Here is a 16,743-nt window from a genome sequence, read left to right on the forward strand (position 1 = left end):
CAGGACTTTTTTAAAGCAATCCACTGAGCTAGCCAGAACCAACTCTTGAGGGAGTCTATTCCACATATCTAACTGTGAAGAAACCTTTCCATGTTTGGAGATTACATTTATTTTCCTCCAGATGTAAAGAGTGCCCCCTTGTCCTCTGTGATGACCTCAGGGTGGAAAACTCTACACCGAGTTCACTATATGAATCACTGATGTATTTATACATGTTGATCATATCCCCCCTTAATCTCCTCTTCTCAAGAGACAATAAATTCAGTTCCTCTAATCTTTCCTCATAGTTGAGCTCCTCCATGCCTCTATCAGTTTGGCTGCCCTTCTCTGTACTTTCTCCAGTTCCCCAATGTTCTTTCTGTGAATTGGTGCCCAAAACTGAACTGCATATTCCAGATGAGGTCTTACTAATGATTTGTACAGGGGGGAAATTTTATATATCTCTCAATATATGTCACAAGTTTTTCTTCAGTTTTTTTTTTTTTCAAAAGCAAATGCGGTAGAAAAACTCATCTGTGTGAAAGTAGTCTAACGAAAAGTGAAAACTAACCACTAACCCAATAGACCTAGGTATTAAAGTTGAGGCGATCTTTGTATATAGTCCAACTTTTATTCAGCGTCTGTGTATAAAATAACCAGTGGTACTAATATTTTCTTAGTGAATATTCTTCTTCCACAAGTGCCAAAGAATCCTCTTGCTCCTTAGTGCCTTCAAAAAAATATAAATCGCTTATAGTGCATTATCTACATGTGCGATTTATATTTTTTTGAGGGCACTAAGGAGCAAGAGGATTATTTGGCACTTGTGGAAGAAGAATATTCACTAAGAAAGTATTAGTACCACAGTTTTTTTTATACACAGACGCTGAATAAAAGTTGGACTGTTTTGGACTTTCAGGGGAGAAAGTGTTTTTTGGTGTCGGGGGTTTTTTCATTTGTTATATTTTGGTTATTTTGTGTCATCACCTAGTAGTATATCGATATATTTATTTGATCTTTGTATATACACACACTGCATATATATTGACATACAGTATGAATTTGTATGCATGTCTTCCAAAATTTCATGGAGTTGGAATTTTCTTCCACTTTCATTTTCTAAATAGAATATCTTGCCATTCTGTTCAACTGACGTGTTACCTTATAAACAATGCAGACCACATACATGGAACTCACTGAAAAAATACCAACTCATTTGAGGTCAAATGTTTATTGCTTTATTGTGTTGCTGGTAAACATTAAACCCATGCATGGATCAAGAAGTTCCATCAAAGTATTTTTTTTTTCTTAAGATATATATGCAGATAGGGTTTTTTGTGTGCAGTTCTTGGAGGAAGAGGGCATAATAAACAGCAACAGGTGACAGATATAGACCACCATTAAAACTGATTATTACAATTGAAAAAGGGCATTTTAGAAACAGTTGCATGTTATCAGATACTGCCTTCATTCGACCAGGTATTGGACTTTATATTGAAAAACATACAAAGCGCGTAAGTATGTGTGTGTATTATATAAATACGGTGCCTTAAAAAAAAAAAAAAAAAAAGTATTCATATTCCTTGAAATTTTCCACATTTTGTCATGTTACAACCAAAAACATAAATTTATTTTATTTGATAGACCAACACAAAGTGGCACATAATTGTGAAGTGGAATAAAATAACTGGTTTTCAACATTTTTTTCTACAAAATATCTGAAAAGTGTGGCATGCATTTGTATTCAGCCCCCTTTACTCTGATACTCCTAACTTAAATCTAGTGGAACCAAATGCCTTTAGAAGTCACCTAATTAGTCAAAAGAGTCCACCTGTGTGTAATTTAATCTCAGTATAAATACAGCTGCTCTGTGAAGCCCTCAGAGGTTTGTTAGAGAACATTAGTGAACAAACAGCATAATCAAGGCCAAGGAACACACCAGACAGGTCAGGGATGAAGTTGTGGAGAAGTTTAAAGCAGGGTTAGGTTATAAAAAAATATCCCAAGCTTTGAACATCTCATGGAGCACTGTTCAATCCATCATCTGAAAATGGAAAGAGTATGGCAAAACTGCAAACCTACAAAGACATGGCCATCCACCTAAACTGACAGGCTGGGCAAGGAGAGCATTAATCAGAGAAGCAACCAGGAGGCCCATGGTAACTCTGGAGGAGCTGCAGAGATCCACAGCTCAGGTGGGAGAATTTGTCCACAGGACAACTATTAGTCATGCACTCCCCAAATCTGGCCTTTATGGAAGAATGGCAAGAAGAAAGCCATTGTTTAAAGAAAGCCATAAGAAGTCCCATTTGCTGTGTCCTCCCACATATTTGCAGTTTGCAAGACGCCATGTGCAGAAGGTGCTCTGGTCAGATGAGACCAAATTAAAATTTTGTGGCCTAAAAGCAAAACGCTATATGTGGTTAAAAACTAACATTGCACATCACCCTGAACTCCCCATCCCCACTGTGAAACAAGGTGGTGGTAGCATCATGTTGTGGGGATGATTTTCTTCAGCAGGGACAGGGAAGCTCGTCAGAGTTGATGGGAAGATGGATGAAACCAAATACAGGGCAATCTTAGAAGAAAACCTGTTAGAGTCTGCAAAAGACTTGAGACTGGGGCGGAGGTTCACCTTCCAGCAGGACAATGACCCTAAACATCCAGCCAGAGCTACAATGGAATGGTTTAGATCAAAGCATATTCATGTGTTAGAATGGCCCAGTCAAAGTCCAGACCTAAATCCAATTGAGAATCTGTGGCAAGACTTGAAAATTGCTGTTCACAGATGCTCTCCATCCAATCTGACAGAGCTTGCGCTATTTTGCAAAGAAGAATGGGCAAAAATTTCACTCTAGATGTGCAAAGCTGGTAGAAACATCCCCCCAAAAAAATTGCAGGTGTAATTGCAGCAAAAGGTAAAAAGTATTGACTCAGAGGGGCTGAATACAAATGCACGCCACACTTTTCAGATATTTGTAAAAACATTTATCATTGTCCTTCCACTTAAATATGTGCCACTTTTGTTCACATTTTTGGTAGTAACGTGACAAAGTATGGAAAATCTCAAGGGGTATGGATACTTTTTCAAGGCACTGTGTGTACACACACACACCCGGGGTGGGTAACCAGCTGTAGTGAAACTATATTTCCCATGAGGCATTGCAAAGACCGGAAGTTACAAGCATGATTCTACAGGTCCCATGAGATATTGCAAAACTGACAGTTACAGCTATGACTTGCAAAGGCATGATGGAACTTGTAGTCCTGCAACAGCTGAAGAGCTGCAGGTTGCCCACCCCTGATATACACAAACGCACACACATTCATACAGACCTTTACTCATATCAAATATCACATTTTCATTTACATTGACTTTGCTCATTGTGCTTACACAAGGGGAAAAAAACAAAACAAAACAAAAAAAACAACAACATTAAGCGAACAGCACCCATGACGCTAGGCTCTGTATACTGTGTAAAGTGTAATGCTTGTGATGCTGAAAGAACATGAAATAGTTCTTTATGCAACTTGAAGCTTATCTAAACCCAGTAACAAAAAAAGAATATATTGCAGCTTACCAGTCCTTAGATGTGATTGCTGTATTAGTTTTCCTTCATTAGCCACCCCTGTGCCCATAATTTTAAATTGAACTTAACCTTGTGTTTTTGCCAGCAAAACACTTCCTTTCCAAGGACAATGCTCAGACTCTAGCATTATCACTTTAGACTACACTCCCCCTCCCATCACCTCTATTACATAGGGGAAATAGGTTGTGTGGTTCACAGAAAGGTGGTAATGTATCATCTTGTAAAGAACGTTAAAGTAATATGGGAATAAAAACAAAAAAATCCACACATTCCCCCCTGCTGCAGAATCGGTGTGATGCTGCAGATGTCCCCTGCCAGCTCGAAGCCTGAGAACAGAGTGCTCATATGACCGCTGATCACTCAGTTCTTGGTCACTGCTCCCTGCTCAGAGCTGACCGTCAGTCTCTGCAGCCTTCTCCACCCCTGCAGCGCTCACTGGAGTTGAAGGCACAGATGGCTCAGACTCTCAGTGGCACCAGACATCTGGGTGGATCCCGACATTGCCTGGATCCTTCCAGACTCTGAAGCAGCTCTGTGACATCAGCCAACAGCAGGCTTCAGCTGATTCTGGGTCACAGGCAAAAAGTACACTCCTGTTACCCAGAAAAGAATACAAAACTTTGTTACAAGGACACAGGATTTCTACTAGGTTCAACAAATTATGTTCTGCGCTATGTTCTGTGCTTGACAAAAAAATGTATTTGGCCTTTAAAAAAGGTAAAACTAATGCATTCACTACATCAAATATTACATTTTTATTCCTGGGTTTAGATATTATCCTGGACACTAATACTGCACAGAGAGTAAAGAAAAGCAAATACCGCCAGACCATTATATATAGATATTAACTTTTATTGAGATCACTTTATCCCCCTGTGTATAAATCATGCAAAGCTCAAATAAGGAATAGATAAAATATTAGGTCTGAGCACTGGGGACATAAATGACCTTTATAACACATGAGCATTCTGATTTTCCATGTGGAAGAAATCATCATGGTCACTGAAAATATAGTACAGTTCACAGGGAACACTGAAGAAAATTTATATGAAACATTCTGTGATGAGCACTCACCAGGATGCAAAAAAACTTAAAATCTTGGTAGGAACTGTAAAACACAACCGAATAAGATATGTCGGCATTAAGACCTGCTGCAAAAATGCCGAAATTTATAGAATTCCCAGGACACGGCAAACCTATTTGGGATATGATGTATAAAAAAAACACATGCAACACTTCAGCTGTCCTTTGCAGCTTCTGGAACACAATCGGCCACCATAGCAGGTTTGATGCCTCTACCATTCTGGACACCTTTAGGTCTACATACAGGAGTCACAACCCTACCCCCCAATTTCTATATTTACTTCATTGGTAATATTTGTGGATTGGGTTGTGACTTTTCTTTCCAACCCATTCTAGGGTAAGTGGCATCACATCACTGCAGAAGCCAACAAAGTCAGAAAAGTACAGCATGCTACATTGATTGAATCCAAGCCAACAAATAATATTTTGGATGGAATTATTAAACTTTTGCTGCGTTTGCCAATACTCTCCCACTGTAAAATACAAAATCTTCTATCAGTTACCACAATTTTACCTTTAAAATTCCAAACAACCCTTTGAAGCCCAGCCCAGGAGGTAGTTTTAAACACAATCCCCCCCCCCCCCCCCCCCGCCGAGAATAAACCTTCTCTATTGAAATCCCCCAGCAAGACACAATAAAAATGTCGGGGTCATCCATCAAATGTGACGTGTACTATACCCGGTTTTTGTTCTCTAAACATTTTTCTTAAGTCAAAGCAGCTGAACTTTTTTTCCAGAGAAATGCAGCAGTAATATTTCAAAATTGGTAATAATTAGTTTAATATTTCTCTGAACAGAAAGCCATGGCATTTTGTTCATAGAAATAAAAATAAGTCCCCATTGTTTAGAGACTGGTGTTTGATAAGCAAAGGCAGAATATAAGAGAATTTTGCACATGCTCAGTTACAAGCAACGACAACTGAAAGCTTATATTGCTGACTTTATGAGAAATTATACGCAATTTCTGATATGAGATCTCAATGCAGCACTTGCACCAGAAACGCCTTTGGAACCTAAAACAGAAACCTGAGTCCAATAATGTGAAGATTAAATAATTGAGGGCATAGCTTGATTATTCTACTGAACAATTTTCAACTTTTAGATACACATAAAATACCTTCATTAACTGTTAGAAGGCAAGTGTGAGGCCCTTTAAATGAAGGGTTTAAAAACACTCAAAATGAAGGCTGCAGAGATAAATTGAAAAAAAAAATTAAAAAAATAAATAAAATGATGACATCACAGAAATGTATTCCCTTTAACGCTTTTTTCCGCTCTGAAACACTGGGTCATTTTAACGCTCTTGTTGAGGCTCCAAGAACAGGAATTCTTCAGCTGCTCCTGGCCCTTCGTAGTAGTGACACCTTGCAGATCCGCTGAGATAGGGGTTGTCCCTGAAAGCCAAGGATGCATTGGATGGCCAGTTACCAATTGCAGCAGCACAGATACACAGGTGGAGTGTTGAAATGCAGCTCACAGAGAGCACTGAAAGGTAACAGCACAAGCTCTTCTCTCGATTTAAGAGTAAGTACATAGTATTTATGTACCACCAGCACCCTTACTGTCTTTACGGACAGCCTGCTTGGCTTGCTCCGGCAGGCTTGATGGGTCAGTCAAGATGGAGGTTGTTGTGCTCAGATGACGCAGTGTACTTAGCACCACTAGAAGAGTGAAAATAAAAAAACAAAAAAAAAAAAAAAACAACAAAATTATATTTAAACCAATAAACATCCGACTTAAATTGAGCAATTGATGGAAAAAAACAAACATAAAAAGTGGAAAAATGTACTTACTGGGCCTCAATGCAGGGAGGGAGCAATGATGTTCCAGCCATTCTTTAGTAGTGCTGTATAATTCTTCTATGCTAGCTGTAGATACCATGTCATTGAAAGAGTCAAACAAAGGCTTTATAATGATGCTGAACTGAGTGCACAGAGAGTTAAGGAAAAAAGGTAGATAAAAACCCAATAACACATCTAACAGCTGTTCACTGTATTGTGACTGTAGTGCTTACATTAATAGATATCAAAATTATTTTACAACACATCATAATGAAGATGACAAAATTGGACAATGATGATTGTCAGTTATATTTGAAACAAACCTCTCCCTAGTATATAAAATCCTTGTAAAAAAAAAATAATAAGTTGTACACTTACCAGGCTGTCTATTGGATCTTTGCAGGTGTTTGGGATAACATGTTCCCTGTTGGAGGCTCTTGTTCCTTCCACAATATCTACATCACTACAAAATACAGTAGTATTGCAGGAATGGCAGGAGGAACCACAGCATACATGCTATCAGACACTAGCAAGAGTCTCATTAAACAGAATTACAAGATACATAAGAGTTATTGGGCCTAAAAGAAACTCTGTATTCATGCAAGAACAAACCAGATAAAAATGCTATTGAAAATAGCATATCCGTCCAATCAAGTCATGGTATGATCCTATTAGGCTTGAATGCTGAATGTCCACATCTTTCAGAACACAGCTAAAGTCTATATTGCAGTGGTGGTCACCCGGCTTGATATAGGGGCCTCAAATGCAGCACCTGCCATCAATAAAAGCTGCACATAATATGCATTGAATGCAATGCTACAAAAGGCTGATGGACAAACAAGAGAAGGTAGCCCAGCATGATACAAGAAATGGTCATTAATGGCAGACATGCTACAGGAAAGTTTTAAAACATTTATAACAGGTTTTTACAGCAAGAGGAGTTGGGAGACTGAAATATACGTTAGGAGACAGTCATAAACCAAAGGCACATTACATGAGACTGCTAGAGATCACTGCTATTACCGCCCCTTTACAAATCAATGCTTCCACTTTTGTGCTCTCTACGGCCACTAAAAATTGCTTCCAACTACATTCGATATTTCTCTCGGCAAAATAAATTTTAAAAGATCAGCGTTAATTAAAAAAAAGCGCAAAACAAAAGGAGGTGGACAGCACAGAAAAAAGATCATGTAAAATAAACCAAACTTTTCATCTACTACAAATCAGTATAACAAATATTTTTCCATATCTAGCCTTGGGCTAAACCAAGGTTGGGTAGAATGGGCAAATCTACTGGGCTAAGTTCAATGGATACTTGAGCCTTTGATTAAATGACCCATTTATATCACTTGGGAGATTCTGGTACAGAGGTTACACAACTGTAGTTCCTGGATCTGTGTCTCACTACACTCGCTTGCTGCACACTCCATAATAGAACACATGAAAAATCTAACATATCATGTGCGACCCTCATAATGGCTGTGGCAGGTGGCTGCACCTCAAATTTTGCCTGCAGAGATCTGACCACTGGTGTACTTACAAAAAGGTATACTGTTGTATATTTTTTTTTTCCCAGTGTTAAAAAAAACAAACTATATTTGAATTTGTTTTAAGCAAGCAAATATGAAATATTTGCTATGTATAGTCAGATGGCAGGCTGCCCTATAGGCTCTCTTTCATACATTTACGTAGGTTAAGTGATTCTAAAGGCTTATTTTATATATATATATATATATATATATATATATATATATATATATCCCGCTGGCGCTCCTGGCCCCTCCCTCCTGTCGGGAGCCCCCACAGCAAGCAGCTTGCTGCTCTGTGTGACCGTTCACACACGGAGCTGCGGCTCGGCACCACCCCCTCTCCCTTCTCATTGGCTCACTGGCTGTGACTGATAGCAGTGGGAGCCAATGGCTCCCACTTCTGTCTCAGCCAATGAGGAGAGGGAGTCCCGGGATAGCCGAGACTCCAGTGCACATCACTGGATTGAGAGGAAGCTTAGGCGAGTATTGGCGGGGGGGGGGGGGGGTTTCTGCTGCACAGAGAAGGTTTTTTACGTTCAAGCATAGAATGCATGAAGATAAAAAACCTTGAGCTGTTAGAACCACTTTAACTGTACTGCCAAACCCAAATTCAAACCATTTGAAAATGAGATCACATGGCAAACGGATATAGATATATCTATAGATGTCTAGCTATCTCATACAAACACACTGTATGTATCTATCAAAAAATATATGTAACTGTACTCGCACACACAGTGAAAAAATCCCACATGTTATAAATGATTTGTGCAAGAACAAAGGATACAATCCAGAACTTCCAATTTTGAAACGTTCTTCTCTGCACATACTTTTCAAACAGATCCCTCATATGGTTTGTTCTTTGTGGAGTTATGGGTACACCAGTGGCTGGAAGTTGCTGCTGACAGGAACTGAAAATATTTTTCTAATTAATAAATGTAGGAGGCAAAGTAAAATACATAATTCACAATAGAGGACATGAGACAAAAGGTAATCCATACTTGATGGCAATGTTCAACTCTTCTACTTCTTCCCTGAGTCGTCTGGTCTCTTCCAATGCGTTGGCCCTCTCTTGCTGCAGTTTGGCAATATATTCCACTGTCTTCTGTAGTGTGATCGCATGGCTGATCTGGGGTAGGTGACACAACATAAATATTGAGAAGCTCTTGTACACAACAGAAAATAAAACTGCAGTAGCACAATTACCAACAGTAACCACACTGTTCATTTTTTAGAGCAAACTGAAATGCTGCACATGAAAAACTCACAATTTTTGTTCTACCCTTTGAGAATCAGCCCTGTAATGATTGTGCACAATAGGGACATGAAAGCTGTAGGAGACAGCAATCTTGTTAAAGTCTCAGGAAACTATGGAATTTGTAGCCATAATTACTACAAAAGAGCCTCTTATCCCAATCAGGGACAACAGAATTCAGCAAAAAGACCTGGTCAGAGCTGTAAAACATTAATTGAAGTCTGCAGGATGTCTGTTTCCATGAACCATGAAAAAGTCTTCCTTCTGACCTATCGTAAAACAAGAACTCCTCAGTCAAGCCTGTCACACATGACCTGTAAAGTCATTAAAGCTCTAGGAATGCACAGCGTGCCATTAAACGTCTATTCCACAGCTTAACAAATCTACACACAATTCGTAAAATCCAACAGGAACAGGACACAATATTAGTTAAATCTTTGAATGGGGAATATCATACCGAACATTTCAAGGTCATACATGACTACCCTAGCACATACGAAAGGGGAGAAAGCAGTCTTCTTTCCTGGGTGACAGATTCATCCAAGGTACACGGTTTGTTATCCCTGGATACAAAATATAATTCTGAATAATAATCTGCCAGTTTCTAGAACACCACCTGCACATATTGGAAGTTATTAATTTTAGTATAAAACTGTATATGGGACCTGGTCATAAACTTGGTGACCTCCCAGCGTCCATCCCTAAAACCGGATGATTGGTGAGATGGTCTTGGTCGACACCCCTTTGATATCACAGAAAAAGGACTGACAGGACCTGTTAAGGTAGTTCTCGTTTTATCATCAACCAAGGAACACCCAAGAGAGCCATGACAACATTTTTTCTTGATAATTGGAAACCGCAAAAACCAGGACTTTGCAAGTATTCTCCATTTTCACCTCCTTTTATTTCTCTGTTGCGTTATTGTTCTCTTTATATCTTTGTAACATCCTTTTCTGTAAATTTTTTAATTGCACTATCTGACCTTTTCATTCATAAACCCTATTGTAAAAAGTGTTAAAACTAGATCTAAGGCTTTTAATGCAAACTAAAGAAACCCTGTCTCCTGAAGAGTGCTACTGCATATAATAATCCTCTGAATCCTCTGTCTGTGGTGACAGTGTGTGTTACAGACATTTATTGTTCACATTTGTTCTTGCTAACATTGTGATGGGTTGATAGGCCAAAGCTATCTTGTGGCAGTTTGGTGTTTGAAGGGTTAATTGGTAATTAACCTAGCCCAGTGACAATTGCTTTCAGGCTGCTGGCACCTACATTGTGGTCCCACGAGCTGGAAAATCTCTGTGCAGGGTGCAGCTGAGAGTGGCATTGTCATGCACGTGACAGCACAGTGTGAGATTGGCTGGTCCTTTGCTTGAGTTGGTGAGAAGGAGTCAGGCACCGGGTTTGTCACAAGCCCACTGCATCACATACTGAAATCCCTTAGCACAGCATTGTAAGTAGTATTCTACCATTGCACTGGGGGCAAATGGACAATTATTAGGCTGCGCAATGCAGCTGTGATAATCCAGACATCTTGAAACCAGTAAAAGGTTTACAGATGACAAAATCATAATACATGTTAATTCATAATGATTGGAGTTAAAGATGAACAGAATAGTTGTTTAAACAACGCTAGGTTAAAAAATCATATTGGCTGTACTGAGACAAAGCTGTCCAAAATTTTTTTTATAGTGGGATATCAGCTATCCACAAGCTTGTGTTTCTAGTTGATGACAGATGCAAAGAGCCTTTAATTGGCTCAGGAGCAAAGAAATCTTTAGATGGTCATTCTGTTTGCCATATTGTTATGACCACCATATTCCAAGTACTGGCAGAGCACGAAACAGTGAGAATAATACCCATAAGGAACCATAGCACTTCTCTTACTGTAACCAATTGTACAGAATATATCCTGCAACAAGGCACAATACATTTCAAAGTGGCTGATCAAGTACCGGCTTGGAGCTTGAGGAAACAAAACTGTGCAGTGTGTTGAAGGCAGTCTTTATATTAAATCTCCTCTTCTGTTCTGCAGAAATATGCTTCAATCTTTCATTCTGCAAGATAAAAACAAAAATTCAGCAAAATGCAATATAAATAGGACTTCCTATATAAGATTAATTGCATGTCATATTGTCCGTATTCCCCTGTATGCTGGCTGTTGGCAGAAAATGTATTTAAATGGATTCTGAATCTTTGGGAGAAAGTTATGAGACTGGAAGAAATACAAGTGTCTGTGTTACGCACAACCACCAATTAGATCTTTTTTTATTTTTTGAACCACACCAGCAGATGACAGCAGCAAACTCATTTGCCCTGTATTTATAAAGACTGGCCTATTATTTCCATATTTCGATCCATTGTGAAAACAACAGGTAGCCCAGTGTCCAAACACCATTACTTTCTATTTCTGAAAACCCAGGAGTCAGATATTTTCACAGGACAAATGTAGGCGAATTAACAAAGGTTTTGAAGCAGAAAATATTAAAGTATAACTAAAGGCAATACTTTTTTTTTAGTTTTGGATAGAGTACAGAGGGATTAGAACACTCATCAATTTTTATTGCTGTCTGTGGTCCTGTTAGGGAGATTCAACCTCTCTATTTGTCCTGCTTACCATTATCATAGAAAGTGAGAGTAAAAGAAAAACCCAAATTTCGGATTATCCCCTGAAAAAAGGTAATAGAGGGGAAATCTTACAGCGGGGACACTAGTTCTGGTGACCTGGGGGTCACCAAGGTATCCCTTAATTTGCAGGGATTTCCTCGCACTTCCTGTTTGGCTATGGAATGGGAAGTGAAGGAAAATCTCTGCAATGGGACACAGATGGCAAAAAAAACAAAAACAAAACAAAAAACTGACAGGGGTTACAACCCTCCCTTATTGTATCCAAAACGAAAAAAAAAAAAAAAGTCCTTTGTGGGGAGTTGTGGAGTTGGAGGAGTATGTGAGTTAACCAATTCAGTGTTGGATGCCCAATTATCCAATTGCCAGGTACAGTGTTGTCAAAGTGGGGTATGAAAACAACCTTTAACCTTGTGTAAGCTCTGACCTGAACAATCTGAAGTGTACACAGGGCTATTTGCTCCTGTGGGTAAACAGCCGCAGGGGAGAAAAGGCAAGGTGAATATAAGCAGCTAGGGTGGCTTGCACCACTTAAAAATACTTTTTTTGGCCATTCTTTTCTGGGTCACAGGAGTGCACTTACATTGTGCTCTCCTGTGACCCATAGTCAGCTTATTGTGCGCTAAAGGTCGCTGTCAGCTGATGACACAGAGCCACTCCAGGCTCTGGAAGGATCCAGACTATATTGTCAAGACTGACAGTTGCTGCCAAGTCACTGCTCTCCTCTAAGCAAATAAAAATCTGAGTGACCAAGGTTCTCGGGCTTAGAGCCAGCATGGCACAGTTGCAGCATCAGACTAATGCTGCAGCATAGAAGCAAGTATAGAATATACAAACGTCTCCTTTATTTGATCCCATTGCCCTGCTATGCATGAAAAGAATGCAGAAGTAAATGTTAATACTATCACAAAAGGGTTGATATGCCCCTTATATGGCATTATATCTGGGAAGTGACAGGTTGACTTTATGTAGATATCAGGGATCTACTAGAGCCCACCCAGTCAAGCTGAAAATCTACAAAAATATGTGAACTTGTTAAGTGGGCCTTCATGGCATCCCACATGTTAATATATAAATGCCATGTGCTCTTAAAATCCAGCAGAATGACCAGTGGACAGCAGTGCTAGAAGCGATACCTGCTGTATATTTCTCCTTCCTAAAAACGAACAATGCTGTTTATTTTACACACGGTATACTATACTCAAGGGCGGACTGACCATTTGGAAACTCGGTCACTGCCGAGGGCCCGGGGTCAGTAGGGGGCCCCATGAGATGCCCCTGGTACCTTTTTCATAGGCTCTTTTTGAGTTTGGGCAAGGACACAGGGGCCCCATGATCCCCTATTGCCCGGGGGCTCCATAAGTTGTCAGTCCGCCCCTGACTATACGCCTCAAAAATTCTACTTCTGGGGCAGGATCCATATGCTCTGACAGTGTCCTAAACTAAATCAATATTGGTCAGCTGTGTCAGCATTATTCTTGAGGATATAGTGCCACCATCGTCTAAATTGCTGATGGTGCGTTTATTGTTTCCTGCACACAAGCTCATTGCACTGCGCTGGCTGTTTCCTGGTCCTCACCTTTTTACAATGGTGCAATACAGACAATGCCATTTTTGAGAGAGAAAAAAATAAATCGACATAGGGGTTTGGTAAGAAACGCCAAAAAATGTACCTGTAGTTCCCTTTCCTTCTCTGGGTTTGTCTCATTGAAATAACTTTTAAATTGGTTTGAAATTTACTACCTGTGAGAGAAATTTACTACCCGTGAGAGCAGCTTGTGCCCATTATCAAGACTATATCTCTGTATCTTTGGGTCACCTTTCAGTTCGAAACTTTGTGCATCGTACACTGTAGTTTCCTACATATTTTATTGTATACTGCCATATGTAGGTGTATAGGTGTGGAGCCTCTGATTTATACAAGGAACAGAACTTGTTTTGCTGGTATTTTTTATGATTCTTCTAAAATGTTTATTTTTGTGTTCTGTGAACCAAACACTTATTAAATACTACTTGATTAGAAAAAAACAATCCAGCAAAATAAGGGCTAGTTCACACCACATGCTTTCCAGTGCCTTTTTTTTTTTTGCATCTAACACACACAGAAAGTAGGTTACATGGTTTTCAATGGCATAGTTCTCACGAGTGCTTGTAGATCAGGTACCAGAGGAAGAAAAAAAAAAAAAAAAAAAGTAGAACATGCTGCATTTTTTTCTGAACAGAACTTTACTGGAATCCAGTAAAACTCATCAAAAATGCACTGGAACGCACCCACGTGCATTAAAAACACACCAGACCCCAGTACAGCGGAAAAAATAAAGAAAATGCATCCGGAAACGCACTGGAATGCATAACAGTTATGTTAAAAATTGCATGCAGAAATGCATCCGGAACAGATCTGGAGGACGTTTTTGTGGTGTGAACTAGCCCTAAGCCTTTTAAATTCAGTGGAGTTCCAAAAAAACAAAAAAAAAAAAATACACCCAAGAGTAATTAAAAACTGTAATACAGTTAAAAAAACAAAAAACAAAACACAGGTCCAGAGTGAGGATCGAGAACTATCGACTAACAAACTCAGATTGGGAGACTATACCTTGTATCCAGAGCACTGAGAGTCAGATGAGGTTTTTCCTGAGCTTTGTGGAGGGCTGAGGCTGTGTTCAGATGCACATGGCGACCCCTGTCTTGAGCTGTGACAATCCCGATCTTGAAAGACAAAATGGACAATACTTAGAAGGCATCACTAGAAAACATAATCAAATCTGTCTTTTCTGGAAGTCTAACACAAATAACGGCTTGTGCATATTAGTGCTCAGTTTTAATTAGACAAAAATTGTGACAGTGGTAACTGTTGGAACACTGGCTCATCTTCTTCCTGCTGATTTCGGGATCTGTGATGGTGGACAGTTTTTGGCTCTTTTGGAGAGTATAAAAGGTAACCAACCAGCTACTTTATAGACCATCCTTGAATATAAAAAAAAAAACCTGCATAAACAATCCCTCAATATACTATTTGCCCCTGAATAATGGACTACCTGGCAGAAAAATCAATGAAAAATGAATTGCCATCTATGAAAAAAAAAGCACCACATCAGACAAAGTGTTTCTGGTTTTCAATATCTGAAGGAGTGCAGCTACAAGGTTCATGTTACTTAACCATTTGCCGCCCGCCCTATTGCCGAATGGCGGCCGGCAAATGTCATCAGCATTCTGGGTGGACGCCATATGGCGTCCTCCTGCACATGCGCAGATTGCGCTCCTGCAGAGCCACGCAGCGGCGCGATCTGTCACCGGCCGTGTACCTCGGACACGGCTGATGACAGATCTGAGTATCGGCCCCCGTTGCCGGTACCATGTGACCTGCTGTGACTAATCACAGCAGGTCACATGACAGTTGTATACAATGGATGGCTTCATTCATGCCATCCATTGTATACTAGTGTCTAGCTGTGAATGGTCACAGCTAATCACATGCACATGTCATGTGATTAGCTGTGGCCAAATCACAGCTAAGCACAAAAAAAAAAACCCTGAATGAAATCGATGTCATTCAGCTAAATGCTTGCTTATAGCAAAGTAATTCTTTGCTATAAGCAAATTGTGTAAAAAAAAAAACAAATACTGATCACTTCCCCAAAGTAGTACAATGTTACTATGGTAACATTGTACTACTTTGGTCATAGTGAAAAATCAAAAAAAAAATCTTAAAAAAAAAATGTAATAACAAATAAAAAAAAAAAAATATATATATATATATATATATATATATATATATATATATATATATATATATATATACATTTTTTTTTTCATACTGTCACCAGTCAGTGTCTGTGATCACCGCCATGCCAGTTATATGATGACGCTGTACTGTACTAGTGACAATATGTAAAAAAAAAAGTGAAACTAATTTTTTTAATTTTCTGAAAAATTATGACAAAAAAAAATACAACTTCAAAAAACTTGCCATGCCTCTTATGAAGAACGTCGGACTGCAAAAAGGGATCATTTGAGGATATCTGTACTGTTCTGACATTCTTGGACCTCAAGAAATTAGATTGGCTGTCAGTACTTCAGGATTGATCAATATTCAGATATATCCCATAGTTTGTGAACTCTATAACTTTCCTACAAACTAAATAATACATCCTAATTTGGGTTATTTTCACCAAAGACATGTAGCAGAATACATCTTGGCCTAAATTTATGAAGAACATTTATTTGCAAACTTTTATAACAGAAACAATGAAAAACGTGTTTTTTTCAAAATTTTTGGTCTTTTTTTCTTAACTTAGCAAAAAATAAAAACCCCAGCGGTGATTAAATACCACCAAAAGAAAGCTCTAGTTGTGTGAAGAAAATGATAAAATTTTAGTTTGGGTACAATGTTGTATGACCGCGCAATTGTCATTCAAAGTGTGAGAGCGCTGAAAGCTGAAAACTGGCCTGGGCAGGAAGGGGGTAAAAGTGCCCGGTATTGGATTGCTTAAAGTATACCTGTGGCCATTTTTAGTTTACAAAACCACTGATTATATTTCAATTACGTCCAAGTCTGCAGGTCTCATCCGTTTTATGTTATTCTAGACAGAAACCAATTCCTTAATGCCAAGGGTCTCTTATGTGTAGAAAATGTGTGCTCCCCCACCTCTGTACTGGTCTGCGAGGCTGCCCCTTACATTGCCTGACCAATAGGAATGCTTAGAAAGAAGGGGCAAACATCAGTTTACTAGATTAAGTCACTAGTCACATAATGGTTCTGAAACCTGGGGAGGTTTAAAGCACTCTAGTGGAAGTGGAACAGACATGTAGGCATCTGGAATGTCGACCTGCTGTCTTCCAAATATACACAATCCACCACAGACTATTGCAAGGATTTTCTGCAACTACTTTGGAATTGTATT

General features: G+C 39.2%; 1 protein-coding gene across 1 annotated transcript in view; it reads right to left on the reverse strand.

Annotated features, from left to right (window-relative positions):
* Positions 1-1,194: 1,194 nt before the first annotated feature.
* Positions 1,195-16,743, reverse strand: part of MLXIP (MLX interacting protein) — a 132,104-nt gene continuing 116,555 nt past the window's right edge. The window contains exons 12-17 of the mRNA XM_089662044.1: positions 14,436-14,548; positions 11,173-11,274; positions 8,964-9,091; positions 8,750-8,873; positions 6,446-6,575; positions 1,195-6,313 (exon numbers count right to left, since the gene is read on the reverse strand). Of these exons, the coding sequence (XP_089518170.1) occupies positions 6,192-6,313; positions 6,446-6,575; positions 8,750-8,873; positions 8,964-9,091; positions 11,173-11,274; positions 14,436-14,548 (719 nt within the window). The 3' untranslated portion in view covers positions 1,195-6,191. The remainder of the gene's footprint in view (positions 6,314-6,445; positions 6,576-8,749; positions 8,874-8,963; positions 9,092-11,172; positions 11,275-14,435; positions 14,549-16,743) is intronic.

The sequence above is a fragment of the Staurois parvus genome, unplaced genomic scaffold (genome assembly GCF_062004578.1).
Source record: "Staurois parvus isolate SC_StPar_1 unplaced genomic scaffold, SC_StPar_1.0 ptg001418l, whole genome shotgun sequence".
NCBI lineage: Eukaryota > Metazoa > Chordata > Amphibia > Anura > Ranidae > Staurois > Staurois parvus.